This window comes from Artemia sp. Qi Xiang Cuo, chromosome 5 (assembly GCF_049724085.1).
Source record: "Artemia sp. Qi Xiang Cuo chromosome 5, ASM4972408v1, whole genome shotgun sequence".
Taxonomy (NCBI): domain Eukaryota; kingdom Metazoa; phylum Arthropoda; class Branchiopoda; order Anostraca; family Artemiidae; genus Artemia; species Artemia sp. Qi Xiang Cuo.
This window is the reverse complement of record NC_142798.1, coordinates 70,854,858-70,871,699: the sequence shown is the minus strand read 5'-3', so window position 1 is coordinate 70,871,699 and position 16,842 is coordinate 70,854,858. Positions and strand designations below refer to the sequence as shown.

Sequence of the window (16,842 nt, the reverse complement as noted above, 5' to 3'; positions counted from 1 at the left end):
AATTTTTCGGCGATCTGCAACATAAACTAGTGTTGTGACATTAGATCTTTTAAGAAAACTGGCCATATACAGTCTATGAGAATTTTTCAGCCTTCGTTCCAAAACAAAATGAAACTTTTCCTGAATATCACTAAAAATCTTTACTCTGTCCTAGATTCCAAGTAAGTGTCCCTAAAAGAAGCGGTTTTCCCTAAAAATAGGGAAAAATCCTTTTAAGTGTAAACCCAGTCCCCGTATTCTGGTGCTGATCGCCCGCCCCGTAAAGTTAATCCCTAGAAGCCCATATTCAAACTCATTTAAAAGAAAATAAATATTTGTCAAAAGGAAATCTCGTCACCAATCATCATTGCTCTCATTTTGTGGTATTCAGTCAATGTGAGTATGCTGTTCGCTTGATGGGTTATAAAGCCAAATGTTATAAAGCTTAACAAATTATACTGGTGAAAAGAATTAACTCAGCCAAAAAACTAAATGACTGGAAGGGAATTTATAGTTTATCATCTGAAACAAGCTCTTTGTCTAGCATGATTTATTACTCAGAATTACTTTCATTATTTGTGCTCCAGCCTTGCCACAAACCTAAATTACCAACTCCTAGATAATTATCTCCTTGATTTTTTATCCAGAAACAAATCATACAAAATCAATAAAAATACCATGCAGGAAGAGAAGCTTGTATCTGTACTTGAAGTATAGCGAAATAAATATGAATGAAGCAATGAATGATAATAATAAAAAGGAAATTATAAATAAAACCCCCCGAAAAGAAGACAAAATGTAATAAACAAAAAACAAAAAATAACGGAAACCTGGCGAAAATAGGGTGGGTATGAAATGTTGGAGCTGTTCCGGTGCTATAAGATGGCTTGGGGTTTCCGCTCCAACATAAGCTCCTTTCTCCACTCCTATCCCTGACAGGAAAATCCTAGCATGGCCTCAATGTGGCATCAGGGTGGGCCTTTCACGAGTTTTCCTTACCAAAACCGTGATTGCTAACAGCGCTGTAGGGGGATCTTCAGGAGTGGCATCCCTTGAGGAAATTATAGTTTCGTGGACAACATTTGCACTGGATTCCGATTAGTGGGTTTTGGGTTTGGTCGGTTCTAGTGGGATTTTTTCAGCTGAATTAACCCCTTCCTTGCTAAGTTATCTATTGTGGGCTATCTGCCCGTATCAGCATAATATTTGTAGTTATGAATATATAACGAGTTGGAGGTATTAGGCTTGAGAATATCTGTGCAGGATTTCGGCTCTTATTAGAAGAACATCGTAAATTGTGGAAAACCAAGCTATGGCCAGATGGGCCCAGGTCTACACAAAGATTTCATTCACACTGGGGTCTCAGGGACTTCTTGCTGTCTGGTTCTAAGCTGACTTAACCACTTCGTAAAGACTTGAGATGATGTGTTAGTTCCCATCCTGCACAGATTCCGGGACCATTGCTTTTCCTGAGGCCCTAATAGTCTCAGTGATTTGAAGAATGAAAATTGCAACCTGGGATGTTACAACGAAGTCATAACGACATTTTGACTGACCAATTCAGACGCTTCAAAACTGGACATATTAGGAGTCTCAGAAACTCGTGTTCCAGGCTTAGGCATGATTAAATTAGGTAATATAGAATTTATTTACTCAGGCAGGAAGGATGGGTTGTATAAACAGAGAGTGAAGCTCAAGCCCTAGTTTTCGTATATAAATTAATTCGCCTGTTCAATTCTTAGTTGAGTCTGTGTCGCCTAATTATTAGAAATGAGCTGTGAGTTAATTCGCCAAAATGATTATTTGTTGATATCTATTCTAGTTTCTTTCTTTTCTTTTAGAAGCTGAATCGGAAAGCCCCGGAAAGAAAATGATCTTGCAGCTCTACGCGGTAACGATCATCCTCTTTGACATATGTGTTCTACTCTTCCGCATCGTATACCACGTCTGTCTGAGTATCTATAGATGCTTTATTCCTCCTCCTATGAGATCAGTTGAAGGGGAGATAGTATTGGTGAGTAGATCCTGCTCTAGGGAAGTTTAGGGGCCATGGGCCAAAAGTTAAATCTTTGGCCTTTAAATAATTGAGTTCTAAAAATCCTTGCATGACTCAGCTAGGTGTTTTGTTTATACGAATATATTTAAATTTTAGCCTCAGATTTAAGACTTTAAGCTTTAATGATTGCATAGGGCTTGAGTTTCAGTACCTACGACCTTGGGAACTCTAAAAGCGTAAGGTACCTTTTTTTTTTAAATTAGCGATTTACAATGAGAAAGCTAACTAATAGAACCTTATAGAGAGAAATTACAGAAATTTTAAAGAATTTTTTGGAGGTGGAGTTAAACCCTCTCCGCAACATTCTTGAATATACTTAAAAGATGAATTCTACTTTGTTCGTGATCTGCCAATATGCATAATCGAGGCACTTTTAAGGGTTGGAAGCTCCCGTCTGTATATAATACTAAATAATTACGGTAGTAGTCTTAAAAATTTGCTGAAATTTTGAACAGAGTTTCTCCGAATCCTTACGTTCGATTTCTCTTAAATATTCTATGTTTTTATGGCCAATGGCCATTTGGTTATGGCCATTTCTAGGATTATATATTTCCTCAGGCTCTTCTTCCTCTATTGACGACAGCGACACGTTATCATTTTCGGGTGTTTGTTCAGAAATGTATTGGAGTTGGTTGATTCCTATGCATAGTTTTCCAATTGTTTTTTGTGATCTCTCTGTTTTATGTCAATGATGAATTCATTTTCTTTTGATTTTTTTTATGGTGAATTTTTTTTTTGAATTGAAGATTGTTGCAAATAATTGTTATGTAGACCTACGCATAAACTGATTCTCGAAAACGGCTCCGTTTTTTTTTTTTTTTTTTTTTTTTTTTTTTTTTTTTAATTGGCACCCTGTGATTCTCTGGCTTGAAAAAACAATCTAGACAGGTCACAAGAATGACACGAAATCCTTTTAGAATCTTAATTTTAGGAAAAAAATCATGTGACTTAGGTCACATTTATATACATTCCAAGAGCAAAAATTACGTCATTATCACCCCAGGATTGGTCGTATCGTTTTTAGTATCTATGACACATGCGCAATTACACAAGATATCAGATTATTCTGAACAGCTAAAGAAAAAGGCATGGAACATGAAACAGCTAAATTCATATTGAGTTTCAAAGAAAAACGTTGCACAACAAAATTTGCGGCTGGAAGACAAAGTAAAATTTCAGTGGAATGAAGGAAAGAGTTAGTTTAGTGTTTATGAGCCTGTGAAGGATAAACAGGAAGGAAGAGTTGTTTTTTTAGTTTCTATCACTGTAATTACTAGGTTTCAGCTATATTCGATGATCGATCCTTTATGTATTTTTAGGAGCTAAGGGCTATTGCATTTCTTAGTATTGGACGTGATTGTCTCTTACTAGGTTGCTAGCTACCGCTGCCACCCGGGTAATACTGATGAATTTTATATAATCCCTATTTATAATGGGTCATACCGATCCTTTATGTAATAACGTCTCATTCTAATTAGTGCAGACTACCTCGCTACTAAGACGCTATACATAGCTATTATTTACCATTGGCTTTTTTGATAATAGAGGCGACAAGTCACACCCTAAACACCCCTCTTCACTCCATAAGGTGGTTAGAACGTTTTTACGCCTCAACATTTCTGTTTATCTTTTAAAGACACTAAAAAAACTGTGTGTAATTATTATAAATCATTATTTTTGGGGAAAAAAAGAAGAAATTTTTGTCCACCTGAATTATCAAATATGACAATTCCAAGAGAACAAACGCGAAAAACTTAAATTCACAATGGTTGAAAATAAACAGCTTGGACCATCAAATGAGACTAGATGTTCAAATTTGGTTTATTCAATTAACTATAAAACAGACTGAATGTTTTCAGCATGAACGACTGAAATCGTTCCAGATTCGGACTGAACTCGTACCAGATTCCATTTATGATTTGATGTGATACCCCTGTCACATGTATTCTAACCACAGATTTCTTTGTCAATTAATATCATGTGGAATTCGTTGTGATGGTTGCTGTCGTATTTATTTTAGCCACAAATGCCGTTCCCTTCTTGTTTGGGTATCTTTACCCCCGACATGTTTCCATTTCATTTGTCCTACCTCTTCGGATCATTCAAAATCATGTATAATTTTGTAGTAGAGTAGATTTTGTTGTGCTAGTACAATGATTATTAACCTGGCCCTTTGAGGGAGTATGGGTACGTTCATAAGGGTGATTAAAACTAGGGTAGTGTTTCCTTGGGGTCGGCCTGACCCCAATCACTTTTATTAAACTCAACACACAACGGGACAGAAATCTGGCAATATATATGTCGCTGGGACTATGTGTCCCACAGCATAAAACGAATACAATATTACAGTTACAAAATATAAGACATTAAGGCACACATGGGCGTAGCCAGCATATTGTCTAGGGGGGGGGGGGGCAGTCGATAGTGTGATGGAGGGCCTTTTATCAACTGCTTTTCCAACCAATCTGCTTTTTCAGCCATATCTAATGTAAATTTGACGGTCCTGGTGGGCAGCTGCCCCCCCCAGCCCCTCTCCCTACGCCCATGAAGGCACATATAATATTCTAAGGTATTCCTAAGTAAAAAGGACCAGAGGTCATCCCAGCATTTAATATAGAAAAGTTACTGGATCCCATAAAATGTATCTTTTGAACCGTAGGTCAACCACGTCATTCCGGACCACAGACGTATATAAGCAAGGAAAAGGCTATTTCTCAATTTCCTTTCAAAGCCTACACATACCAAGATGTGTGATTCTGTTACGGTTAATTTCCAAATTTTTATCTTAGTAAAAAGTGGTATTTCGAAACTTTGCATTTTGTATTTTGTATCTTAATATTTTCATTTTACTTAAATCAAATTCTGACTTAATTGATCAGCTTGCTACAATTTCGCATGACATCATAATATGTAAAAAACATCTTTCCCAGGTTTTACTCAGTCTACATATATATATTTTTTTAGTGCGTCGTCACTATATAATTCAGTAGTAACCAAACATTTTCCAATACCTCTGTCCTCTGACATATCTAAATAGCGTATTGGCATAATCATCATTTCATTCTTTTGGTCTCAAGTCATAGGGTCGCAAATCAGCAATTTCAGTTGAAGTTCTGACGTGAATTAAATTCCTTCTTCTTGTTTATTCTTTAGATATGCTAAAATAAAACGTTTCTTATTCCTTTGTAATTTCTAATATTATCATTTAAATTGCGCGAAAGCATAATTATCGTGTTATTGTCGAGTTTCAAGTCACATTTTTGTTTGTAATTCAATGTGATTTTTGCCGTTTCTTGTGAATATACATGATCTACACAGAGGAGTATAGGAAATCAATGAAAAGAAAACTGAAAATACAAAATTAAACTTCTAACGAAAAGGAAGACAACAAGTAGCTCATAATACTCAATAACTCATGAATATATAATAAATAGCTTATGATAGCTCATTAGTGCATAACACTAAAAACACTCATAAAACATAACGCATGAAAACTCATAATACATAACGCATAAATAGCTGTTTTATTAAAGCAATGGTGACAAAACTATTTTTCCATTAAACAAGACAATTAAGGGAAAAAATTATTCTATTTTTTCTAGATTGTCTAAGAAATCGGTCGTATTGTTGATCCATTTTAACATTAATACCAAATATTCCGAATTTTTGAATAATATACCTATTTTTGAACCACAGTGAAATTCCAAGAAAATATTGACTACCATACATCAATGCCCCGAACCAAACCAATTGAAAATGATGGCGATGATAATTGGGTTTTGGATTTTTACATGGATAAGGTCATCAATCCCTACCATATCTTTGAAAATGTTTGGCGATATGTCTTTATAATGACAAAAGACAAGCTGAGGCAAAAGAAAAAGTTTTTGTCCCACCACCGGAAAAATTAAAAGAAACAAAGGTGATCATCAATGCCAACCATACCTTTGAAAATCAATAACATGGACTTGATAAGTCGTTGGAAAAAAAAAGAAGTGTTTGTCCCACCACCTGAACAATTAAAAGCCACAAAGGTTCGGCGATATGTCTTTCATAATGACAAAAAACAAGCTGAGGATAGAAGCCTCATGGAGGACAAAAATGTATGTGCACCTTACAAGAGTAGAAACTGGCGATACTGTCGATGTAAAAAATCATCAACGTCATCTAGCGTTTGGCGTTTCTTGTCAGTTTGTCAGTGCAATCAAAAAGAACAAATCTCAGTTTCTAAAAGAATCACGATTATGAAGCATGAGAAAAAAACATCAAAACACCAAATACTAGATGACTTTGGTGATTTTTTTTCGATACTAGCATTAGTTTCTACTCGTTACTCATATTCTTTGTGGCGGACTCCATCATCTTAGTTATTCACCTTTTGATTTTAGCCCCGTTGTTTTTAGCAAACCAATGTACCAAGAACTTATCTTTTGACAGGAAACGACTTCAAAGGAAATTCAACGACTTGATCTTACTTCTTAGGCCGTTTTTTCCAAACATCTTCCGTCATGCTAACTGGTCTAAGGACTTATTTGCGATTGTCATCAAAGTTGTCTTTTCATTGTTCTATTTGATTGTAGCACTTTGATGAAGGTCTTAAGATCCTAGCAATTTGATGAAGCAAAAAACTATAATCTACGAGTTGTAAGATCTTATCACTTTGACGAGGCAAAAAACCATAATCTTTGAACTGTAAGATATCAGCACTTTAACAAAGCAAAAACTGACAATCTAAGCAGAAAGAAGTAAGATCCTGAGTAAAAAAAACCTGCTTTTTTTTATATCCAGTATAAATTTCACTAATAAAAGATCCAAAGCAACAACTATATTGATGAAAAACGTCAAGACCTTATAGTACCAAGGCCACTCACAATGAAATCTCATAGTTTTAATATTAACCAATAATATATTTTTTAATAATTGTTAAATTTAAATTAGCCTATTTAATAATATTTTAAATAATATATATATATATATATATATATATATATATATATATATATATATATATATATATATATATATATATATATATATATATATATATATATATATATATACTTTTCTTATTGTTTCTTTGTCATTATGTTTTTATTGTATTATTGTATGCATTATTATTATATATTTTATGTTGATATTATTATAATATCAATCGAATTTCCTTTGAAGTCGTTTCCTGTCAAAAAAAGTAAGCTCTTGGTACATTGGTTTGCTAAAAACAACGGTGGTAAAATGAAAAGGTGAATAAACTAAGATGATGGAGTCCGCCACAAAGAATATGAGTAACGAGTAGAAACTGATGCTAGTATCGAAAAAAAAAAACACCAACGTCATCTAGTATTTGCTGTTTTTTGATGTTTTTTTTCATGCTTCATAATCGTGTTTCTTTTAGAAACTGAGATTTGTTCTTTTTGATTGCACTGACAAAATGACAAGAAACGCCAAACGCTAGATGACGTTGATGAATTTTTACATCGACATTATCGCCAGTTTCTACTCTTGTTAGTTCCACATACCCTTTGGACCTCCGGAGATAGCATGTTTAACTCAAATATGTAAAAACTGAGGGAATGCATGATGAAATGGCTGGGATGGTATTTTTACCATGAGAAATTCAAGAATATAAGCTGTGTTGACAGCTCATTTCTTACAAACTGAAAGAGATGAAAAGACTCGGTGAAAAATTCCTTGAAGTTGCTCTAATTACGCGGCTTATGCTTTACAAAGGTTATTTAATTGCAATTATCCTCGTTCAAAACTCCTGCAAATTTTCTAGGACCATGGACCAAACTTCCAAGGACCAAAATTTTGACAGTCATTTTCGTAACTCTTCACATATGGTTCTACTTTGTCAAATTACACTCTCAACGATTTTTTCTTGTTTGACAACGTCTTATATTTGTCCTGTTCTCTTTTGTCACGTAGATTATTACCTTTTATATCTAATGCATCATTTTTCCTCTTGAATGACTTTTACTTTTTCAAGTATAAAACCAAAGAGAAATTTGTCACGATTTATTAGTGAACTTGATTTTGTAAAAAAATTTTCCGCCTTTGGGTTTTACCGAATCACATAGTTTTACTTAAGATAAGTATTATATTGCTAAATGAGATCATTTGCTGTAAAGTGATTAATTAGCGTGATTTGTTCTAGCTTCCTTGTTCACAAATTTTACCCCAATATTCACCTTCAATACTTATAATCTTACGAATAATAATGAAAATATTCGAAACAGTAAATTAACATTAACTACATAAGTTATTCAGAGTTGACATCCATCGGGAACGGTTGTGAAGTAACTAAATACTTTCAAGGCTTGTGAGGGCAAAATCTTGTTAAGTTTCAATTAAATCCAACTTTTTCACTCTAATGCTGTCTTTCACGTCCTAGCCAAGTGGTTGGCGCACTGGATTTGGAATCTTTTGTCCAAAGGGCGAGGGCTCGACTCCTGGTGTGTCCAGTTATTTGGTTTGGGACGGGGGTCAGTGGCGTGACTCGGTAAGCTCAGCCAGAGTCGACCCAGCTCTAAATAGGTACCAGGAGAAATATGGGGGAGGTAAGCAGGAATGGTATGCGAAAGCACAGGATGGCTCGCCCTCATCCCCTTATTGCACTTCCTGGCTGAAGGGCCTTGAGACGGAGATCGGCACCGCCGGTTTGGACTTTAAGAGTCTAGTGGCGTATCCTTTTCTTTTCTTCTTTTAACTCTAATAATGTATTCAGTATGTTTCAACCTGATGGTAATACGAATGATGATAATGATGAAGATTTGCTCAACTAAAAATGCCGTTAACTATCTTTAGTAGAAGTTACTACAAAAATAAATTCAAAGTTAATTTTATGTCGTTTCAGCTATTACGACAACGTAAGTTGAAACAAAAAAGCTAGTTTATAATAACTTCTTTTTCGAACCTAGAATGCCTAGAATAAACATAGAAGAATACTCGTGTGCACAAAGGTCCGACTAAATAGCATGAGAAACTAATAAGAGAGTAAACCAGCGTCGCTAGATGATTAGTATAATTTAGTGCAGCCATAAATGCGAAAAAGCATCGAAAGTGCCATTTTTTCGACGAAAACATACCGAATATGCAACTCAAAAATTGTTTTGAAAAATGTGATGATTGGAAAAATCCGTTATACAACCATCTAAAAAAGCACCAACTAGTAGACATACTGGCACCACTGGAGGAAACCATGGTTCGTCTCGGAAAAAAAACAACAATCGACCCGCAATAGCATGCTGCAGCTAAATCATTACGTTAACTATAAAAATGTAATGACAACATTAGTTGTATTTTTTTTCTAATTTTCTTTATATTGGGCTGAAGATAGAAAGAATTACTTTAGCCAAAAGGACACGACAGGTATATTTGTGAATATTTCTATTAAACAGTTCAACCAAAGATTGCATAAACCTGTCCAAAGGGGAAACTTGAGTTCGCCTCTGAGAAAAAAGAAAGAAAGAAAAGCAATCTACGTCATCTTGCTTAACTCATCTAAATAATTGAGTTACATATAATAATTTAAAAGAAAACGTATATCGTATTTATTTTTTTTGCGTTTTCTGTACATTGGTCTGAAAACAATAGAATGATTTTTACCAAAAAAGTGTGTGTTACCAAAAGGTAAGCATTGCATACATTAAATATATAACCTAACCTAACCTAGGTACCTTTTCCCCCATCTAAACTCCAAAAAAACAACACTTTAAATATCTTAAAACCACGCTAGACAAAGTATTTCTCTCAGCGGTGTCTTGAATCATCTTGTAAAAACGGGTTTTTTAAAGCGTCTCTGCCGTTTGACTGTAGCATCTTTTGTTGGACTTCTTTAGAGAGGCCCATATAATGCGAAAGAACCTTGATTTCTTAGAAAATTCCCTTCCCCCATGAAAATATTCCTCCGTGGAAAAAATATCCCACGTAACCCCTTTCCCCCGCCCCCCCCCCGCCCACCAGAAAAAAATATCCCCTGAAAACGTCTGTATACTTCCCAATAACCAATATTATTTGTAACCAATGGACAAAGTTCATAATTTGCAGCCCTTCCCCGTGGGCTGATTGGGATTAAGTAATCCTCAAAGACATAGCTATTAGCTTTCTTGACTATGCTGAACAAAATGGCTATCTCAAAATTTTGATCGGGTGACTTTGGGAAAAAATGAGCGTGGGAGAAGGCCTATTCCAATGTTTCGGTCACTAAAAAAAGGGCACTAGAACTATTAATTTTTCTTCGAATGAGCCATCTCGCGACATTCTAGGACCACTTAGTGGATACGATCACTCCTGGAAAAAAATCTTTCTTCTGGCGAAAAATACAAAATGGCACATTTTTGCATATAGGAGCTTGAAACCTTTACAGTAGGGCTCTCTGATACGCTGAATCTGATGGTGTGATTTTCATTAAGATTCTATTACTTTTAGGGAACGTTTTCACCTTTTTTTAAAAATAACGTAAATTTTCTCAGGCTCGTAACTTTTGATGGGTAAAACTGAACTGTGTTGTTTTTATTGTTCACTTTTACTTTACATTTTTCTGAAAACAAAAGAATTGTTTTTATCAAAGAGTGCAATAAATGTATTTGTTTAATAAAAAGATAAGAGGGGAAACTCGAATTCTTTTTAGAGATTAAATTCTTTACACTAAAGTTTGACTCTGTCTTACAACTTTGTTTTTTAAAACAATAAAAAACTTTAGCGTAAAAAGCGAGTCGTTGAGGAGGGGACAGCCCCTTTCATATACGGAATAATTTCTGTTCGTTTTAATGCCGCTCCTTACTTTCAGTTTTAAAAAAACTTGTTTTTTTTTATATTTAGTTTCTGAACGTTTTTTAGTTAATGCAGCTTTTATTTTGGCTCACCGGCATTGAATAAGTAATCCAACATTTGCATATTAATTTTACTTTTCTTGTGCTAAATGGCTTTCCAATAAACCAAAACCAATACTATATGTAAACAATGGGCAAAGTTCATAACTTACAGCCCTTCTCCTGGGAACAGTGGGGGATTAAGTCATCCTAAAAGACATATTTATTGGATATTCGACTCTGTTGAACAAAATGGCTATCTCATAATTTTAATTGGGTGACTTCGGGAATAAAATGAGCGTGAGAGGGGGCCAAGTTGCCCTCCAATTTTTTTGGTCACTTAAAAAGGGCACTAGAAATTTTAATTTCCGTTCAAATGAGTCCTCTTACGATATTCTAGGACTACTGGATCGATACGACCACCACGCATCCGTGATCTTTCTTCTGGCAAAAAATATAAAATTCCACATTTTTGCAGATAGGAGCTTGAAACCTCAATAGTAAGGTTTTCTGATAAGCTGAATACGCTGGTGTGATTTTCATTAAGGTTCTACGACTTTTAGGAGCTGTTTCCCCCTTTTTTCAAAAATAAGGCAAATTTTCTCAGGCTCGTAAGTTTGGACTGTTTGAAAAACCAACAAACAAACAACACCACTTAGCACAATTTATATAAATAATCAAGCTAATTCTAAGAAGTAAAAGAAAAATATCAGTGGCATTTTTTTCGTTTACTTTAAATGGGGCAGAAGATAAAATAACCAAGGCCGTATCCAGGGGGGGGGGTTACCCGGTTTGAACCCCCCCCCCCCGAAATTTTTGACCCACTCGAAAACTGAGTCAAAAATTAGTAAAAACCCCCCAAAAAAGTCAAAAATTAGCAAAACCCCCCCTGAACAAAATCCTGGATACGGCCCTGAAAATAGCTATTTTTGTTGATAGGATACGATGCGTGTATCTGTGTATATAGTTGTGTCTATGTGTGAATATAGTCGAACTCTAATTTAGTCGAACTAAAACCTTCAATTAAAACATAAGTTTGATTAATTTAATTTTATGATTACTTTGATTGATTAATTTAGCTTGTTTTGAATCGCTTGTGCATGTTTCTAGTTATGTTGGGAAACATTGCACTGATGGTGGTGCTAGTAATTTGTATTGCTATTCAACCCATGTTTAAGGCGGTATTAAAGAATTTTCTTCGGGTGGGTGGTGGGAATTACAAAAATGGGCACTTCCTTGTTAGCTAGTACACACTCAAGAATTGAAGTTCGGTTAATCATAATGAAATATGATCAAGACATAATAGTTTAGTATCAAAATTATGGAAACTACAACAAAGCATTATGGAAGGGGGGCTACCCAGACCACATTGTACGTAACCTAAACTAACCTAACCAAAATAACAACTAAACATTTAATCAAAATATAGATATAATCTAGTTTCCCACCGATCCGAAGCTAATTGTCTGGTTTGAAAACCGGTTATTGGCTCATGTTCGCGATATAAATTCTCCAGCGTGTGCTATATAACAAGGAAGTACCAAAAAATGACTTTTATTTGTTACTTTTTTTACGAGTTGGATAAAAATTTAGAAGGGCGGGTCAAACCCAGTAACCCCTCTGAATACGACCTTGCCTGTCATATATGCGCATGCACATTGACAGTGCCCAAGCGCACCGGTTCAAAATAGAGATGCTTGTGTGTTGCAATCTTAAAAGGACTGATACTTGTCGACCACGTTCGCCACACTGTTCGGATTAACCAAAGTATAATCATCTACTGAACAAGTACTGACAAAATCTATCCTCTCCACACAAAAAAGGGACCCTTTGTTACACAATTTACACAGACCCTTAGGTTATTTTTAAGACCCTTAAGGTTCCTTCACAATGAAAACGTAAGACTTTACGTTACGTTTAGTCCTAAGGTTGTTACGTTTCATCTTACGGGTCTTACGTTTATGTTCCTTCACATCGAAAGTCTTCCCTTCACACTGCAACGTCAATTTTTAGCGCTACCCATGCAAAAAAGTGGTTTCCCTTGTTGTGTAAGGAAGGGGGCTGTGATTTCCTTTTTCTAGGTTTTTGACCATACTAACTCCATCTGTATACTTTTCATTTTTATCTGATGCCATTTTAGAGGGGCTTCAGGCTTTTTTTTTAACCTCTTGAAGTGAACACTGGCAAAGGGAATGGACAGTGCATGGCAGTTTCCAAATTTCACTAAATCTGTTTATTTTTTTTCTTTAGTTTCAGTTTCATGGCAGGCATGTCTTCTTCCACATTTTTAATGGCTTTATGTTAAAAAGCATCTCTTTACATTGTTTTTCACCGTATCACATAGAATTAAAACAACTAATTATAGCTATTAGATTTTTTTTTCAAATAAGTCTAAAACCAGTTACTACATTTCAAAACAAAGACATAGAAATGTCAAAAGCATTTTCTTATATCATGTTTTTACTCTGGTACTAGTGTTACTATTATTAGTTATTCATATTGCTGGAATATTTATTTTTTTCAGACCTACTAGACATTTTTTTCATATAATTTAATGCTTACCTTAAATAGAGAAAAAAAGCTTTATTAAGTTCGTCTATAAAACTAAAAATACACTGAATGAGTAAAGTATTTTTTAACTGCCTTCATGATCTCCATCTGCGACTCTAATTTTGAGTCATCCGGTTCTTTATTCAGATGAGATAACAGTGATTGTAGAAAGTACCACTCCAGATCATGCTGTTCATTGCTGTTTTTTTTTTTTGTAAATTGCTTGCTGTTCCTTCAGTCCGTTTTTTTCTCTCTCAATTTTTGTAAACTTTATTTAAAATAAAAATTACCATTCTAGTGAATTACGAAATTTAACAATAAGTTTAACAAAGACAAAGAATAAAAAAAAAGCTTGTGACAAAGAATAAAAACACAATCAACACACTAATTAATATAAAAAAAATTAAAAAGCCTTTGTAATGGGATGGATTCTCAAAAAATATACATCAAAATTCCCCAATTAAAGTTACCCCAGTAAAATAACATCACCCAAGAATGTGAATTCAAAAATTCTAGTAACCTACAGATCAAACAAAGATCAAGCGTTCAATTTAAAATACATAAATAAGCGCAGTTAATTAAACAAAATTCTTTACCACAGAAAATGTAATAAGTAAATCTGACCCCCCGTCTTCAAAATATTCAATAAATATTGGCTTGACCAAATCTCGCACGGCAGGTGACTAACACCTGTGTTCGAATAATAAGTACTCGAAAATACCAAACTGTCAAGAGACTAAAATTTATAATACAAAAAAGTAGTCACTCGAGATGCAAAATATATTTGCTTAAGCTAATCGCATTGTTCTGAAGTCTAAATTCAAAACTGGGTATCTTAGTGCAATTAAATTGTATTATCCATTACCAATTTTAAAATAAATAAAATATAAGTCTTCTGAAAATTAAGCGACACCCTGCTGGGAAAATGTTACAATATAAAACTTTGGTAGTTCGAAAAAATTCCAAAGCGATAGCTTAAAAGTCATAAATTAAGCGACACCTGCTAGCAAAATATTGCAGTGTAGAATTTTTAGTTGCTAGAAAAATTCCAGAGTGGCATCTTAAAACTCATAAACTTTAATTAAACCCGAGTAGCTCATTGGTGCAAGCCAGTCCAATAGTAATGTAGGACAATAGCGCAGCCAATGAGGTCTGAGAAAATATACTTTTAGCAACGCCTAAACGTAACCTCGGGCATAGTTGCAGAGGATAGATAGTGAGAACTTAACAATTTTGCGCCAGTCTTACCGGGTTATTCTATGAGTCTTTTTCAGTCTCAGTTTGAGTCTTGCACCATGATTATGTTTTAACAAACTTTTGAAGTATACAAACTTTGAATCAGGTCATATGTTGTTAATTTTTTGATATAAAAAAGAACTCTGAGACCATTATGTAAGTACAATAATTTAATAATTATCTGTTTTTATTCTCTTGTGTTGATAGTTCTCAAGATCGATAGTCAATTTGGCTCCACCTGCTCCTAAGGAAAACGGGAACTCACCAATCTGATTTCGGCTTAGCCTGGCCGTTAATATAAGCTCCCAACCTGTACTACTACATTAAGCTCCCCACTCTAGATGTTCAGCCTCCACTCAGGTAAGCCACTCGCGGACCGCTAACCAAGAGCTCAACTAAATTTCCCATTGGATAAATTAATCGGAAGTTCCAAAAAAAGATATAATAATTAGTCGTCTTGAAAACCCTCACACTAGAACTAGCTTTAACTCACCACACCAAGCTGACGACACTTTATAAAAAGAAAACCCCCCCATTAGAATTGGCGCAGCCTGTTTAAAGGAGCAAAAACACCCGGACAACCTTAAAAAAAAAAAACTTTGAGGAATATTACCAAAAAGAAAATTTTTTTTTTCTCTCCTTTCATGCATCAAAGTTTAATTTTGTTTACCCATTTTCAAGTGCAAAATTTTTTTTTAGGCCTAAATCCTCTGGAAATAGTACAAAAGAGAGGACACGTAATTAAAAAATATAAATTTTAAATAATAAAAAAAAATTAAAAACAATTACCTAATTTAAACCCAAAAAAAAAAAAAGAAAACCAAAATGTCGTTAGATAAAAAACCACAACTATTGAAGCAAAAAATTATCGCAAAAAATGTTGAAATATAAAAAAAAAAACCACCAAAAACAGGAGACACATATGTGGATGAATTTATTATCCAATTAAATCAATTTGTAGAGGTAACTCAAACAGACTTGAAATCATTAGTAAGCATGTTGCTAATGAGACTTCAGGGGCAAGCACTAACATTTCTAAAACAAATTGAAAATACGATAGGGGAAGATAACAATCTTCCTATAGACTCAATAGAAAAATTACTAAAAGCATTCCGAGAAAGATTCGTTGAAACCAGTTCAACACACAAACTAAAGCATGGTACGGTTTGTTTCGATGAAACACAAAATGTTAGGGAATACCTACACAAAGTAATGGTATCCATTGAAGCCAAGTACGGAAAAGAGTTTGGTCCCTTATACGATAAAATCGTACTAAATGCTTTCATGCAAGGATTAAGCCCCAAACTGTACCGAATGTTGATATAAAAAAATATCCAAACTTTAGACCTAGCAGTCCAGGAAGTGGAGAGAATGATAGAAATTGACTCGTTTGTGGAAAACCACAAAAAGTCAAGAATAAATAATGTAGAAAATTCAACTCCGGGACGAGCACGAGCAATTTCTCAAAATTTCTTTCCAAGAGACAACTCACCCAAACAAACCCAAAATAGATCCCCAACCCCTACGAGACAAAGAATAATACGTTTTGTAACCACGAATACAACAAACTACGTACAAAACCCCCCAATTATATGCTATGCATGTAATAAACAAGGACATATTGCCAGGGAATGCCGTACTAGAAATAACTTTACACCAGTAACCCCCAATTTTAATAACCGTTTGTTCGGGAGAACAAACTCAAACGCCAATGGGGCAGGAAACTATAGAAATAACCCCCACGTCTACCCTCGTACCGCAACTCGTACCAACAAGGATTCGTGTGTACAAATCCAACGAATCCTTCCCAATATACGAATCCCCAAACCTATATAAATCCTTCCCCCAACCGACAAAGTAATTATCGGTTCCCCAACCCAAATACGCGACAAAACATGTACCAAGTTAACTCACGAACAGTGTATCCAACTAGATTCAACAGAAATACAACCGATAACAGAGGAAATTTTTTTCCGACGGGAAATGAAAGAAATTTTTCGTCAATACAAAATGAACAAATGCCGCGAGCCGTCGGCACGAGAAACTTTAACCCACGCAATAATACGTGGCAAGCAAGACAGTCAAATGTCAATCAAATGGGAATTTCACATGCTAGTGAAGTGGAGGGTGAACTTCCCACTGAACCCCACTGTCAAACCCCAACTTATCAAATAAGCGCACAGGGAAACGAATTAGGCCCCCAAGAAAATT

At 34.9% G+C, this 16,842-nt stretch overlaps 1 protein-coding gene across 2 annotated transcripts in view; it reads left to right on the top strand.

The window, feature by feature from the left end:
- Positions 1-16,842, top strand: part of LOC148952469 (17-beta-hydroxysteroid dehydrogenase 13-like) — a 106,966-nt gene that overhangs the window by 23,731 nt on the left and 66,393 nt on the right. For both annotated transcript variants that reach the window (XM_089089906.1, XM_089089907.1), the window contains exon 3: positions 1,821-1,993. In XM_089089906.1, coding sequence (XP_088946032.1) covers positions 1,821-1,993 — 173 coding nt within the window. The remainder of the gene's footprint in view (positions 1-1,820; positions 1,994-16,842) is intronic.